Source organism: Diaphorina citri, unplaced genomic scaffold (assembly GCF_000475195.1).
Source record: "Diaphorina citri unplaced genomic scaffold, Diaci psyllid genome assembly version 1.1 scaffold70504, whole genome shotgun sequence".
NCBI lineage: Eukaryota > Metazoa > Arthropoda > Insecta > Hemiptera > Psyllidae > Diaphorina > Diaphorina citri.
In genome coordinates, this window is record NW_007447705.1 from 1 (window position 1) to 2,054 (window position 2,054).

General features: G+C 49.8%; 2 protein-coding genes across 2 annotated transcripts; one reads left to right on the forward strand and one right to left on the reverse strand.

The window, feature by feature from the left end:
• Window positions 1-6: 6 nt before the first annotated feature.
• On the reverse strand, window positions 7-386 carry LOC103523987 (histone H2A; the record flags this gene model as incomplete). Its single annotated transcript, XM_008488996.2, has 1 exon — window positions 7-386. A coding segment is annotated over exon 1 (284 nt), but the record flags the coding sequence as incomplete, so codon positions are not given.
• A 333-nt stretch (window positions 387-719) lies between these two features.
• On the forward strand, window positions 720-1,189 carry LOC103523988 (histone H3). The gene has a single exon (XM_017449384.2). It carries the CDS (start codon window positions 777-779, stop codon window positions 1,185-1,187), a length of 411 nt encoding a protein of 136 aa, XP_017304873.1. The 5' UTR covers window positions 720-776; the 3' UTR covers window positions 1,188-1,189.
• Window positions 1,190-2,054: the final 865 nt, after the last annotated feature.

The following is a 2,054-nucleotide window of genomic DNA, read 5'->3' on the forward strand; positions in this document are numbered from 1 at the left end:
AGGAGCTTGTTCAGCTCTTCGTCGTTGCGGATGGCCAGCTGCAGGTGACGGGGGATGATACGGGTCTTCTTGTTGTCACGTGCGGCGTTGCCGGCCAACTCGAGAACTTCAGCGGCCAGATACTCCATGACGGCGGCCAAGTAGACGGGAGCGCCGGCTCCGACGCGCTCGGCGTAGTTGCCCTTGCGCAGGAGACGGTGGATTCTTCCGACGGGGAACTGGAGTCCGGCACGGGACGAGCGAGTCTTGGACTTGGCTTTTGCTTTGCCTCCTTTGCCTCTGCCTGACATTGTGTAGATCTGTGGGATTGGTACGGCTCCGGGAATCGAAAACGAACGAGATTGGGTGATGCTCGAATCGTTCCTTTTGCAGACTATTGATAGCCACCGTGCCGTCAACGAAGGTAGTCAACTTTTTTCTAGGATTCAACTTTTTTACACAGCTCGCCGCGAATCACCATCTCGCGTGCGTTCCCATTGGTCCCTGGCCGAGCCAATGGTGCGACAATCTAACCGAATGCTCGACTTGGCAGCACAATTCGTTTCGATTGTGTTGCCCGTTTCCCTCGTACCGGACGAACCGCTTTCTACATCTCGTGGCCAATGAGCAACTGTGAACACATCTGATTGGTTCTTTCGTATTGCTCTCTCGACGAGCGGTGAAACGTTTGCACCTCTCTGCTGGCGGCACGCTGCTTATCTTGAGTCTGTGTTTGGGGCTTTTGTGTCATTCGAAATCTTTCCGTCTCTCTCTTTGACAAGCAAATTTGAAGCACCATGGCCCGTACGAAGCAGACCGCTCGCAAGTCGACCGGAGGCAAGGCCCCGCGGAAGCAGTTGGCGACGAAGGCAGCCCGCAAGAGCGCGCCGGCCACCGGCGGCGTGAAGAAGCCCCACCGTTACCGTCCCGGCACGGTGGCTCTCCGTGAGATCCGTCGCTACCAGAAGAGCACCGAGCTGCTGATCCGCAAGCTGCCGTTCCAGCGTCTGGTGCGTGAGATCGCCCAGGACTTCAAGACCGACCTGCGCTTCCAGAGCTCGGCCGTGATGGCCCTGCAGGAGGCTAGCGAGGCCTACCTGGTGGGTCTGTTCGAGGACACGAACCTGTGCGCCATCCACGCCAAGCGAGTGACCATCATGCCCAAGGACATCCAACTGGCCCGCCGAATCCGTGGAGAACGCGCCTAAGAATCTTCTCATCTCTCTACCTTCTCCTTAAAACGGCCCTTTTCAGGGCCACCAAAAAAATGTATTTGCCTTAATGTTCTGGAAAAAAACAAAGTGTTGTCTGTTGTGTGGGTATTGTTACTAACTTTGCTAACTAACCTAAAAAAGAAAAAAAGTTATTAAACTTATATCATTAAAATAGATGATAGCCAGCCTAGTTAGCTTGGTTGGTGGCGCGTCTGCCTTGTAAGCGCTAGGCCGCGGGTTCGGTTCCCGCCCGGGCCGGATTTTATCCTGATGGGATAATCTTCGTTCTCGGAACGGCTGGCTTTCCTCCTATCCTGTCTTCCTTCTCTCTTCAATTTCGGGACGATAAGACCCTAGCAGTTACAGTTTCCTCTGTTAATCCTCTTTTTTTTTTAAAAAAAAAAGATGATAATATGGGGCATCGAAATAAAACCGTCCCAGAGCAGTAGCAACTTCAAGTAGCCTTGAAGCATCAATTTCATTCCACACATCTGATTGGCCGAATTTTGTTTCAGTCTGACTTGAGAGCAAGAAAAAATGGGGTGTTACTGAACCCCTAAGGTTATGATGAAAAATCATATTTTCCTACTACGTTTTAATGGCTGAGATTGTATCATCCAATTTTTGAACATATGTTTTTGGTATCGTTGAAGAAGGAATTTCAAACTGCATTGTTTGTTGATAAAACAAACTTTGTAGGTACCTACATATTATTCATTCATTCATGGGCGTCAACGTGAACATTGGTGACCGCTTTATGATTATGTGACCGCGTTATGATGAAAAATCATATTTTCCTACTACGTTTTAATGGCTGAGATTGTATCATCCAATTTTTGAACATATGTTTTTGGTATCGTT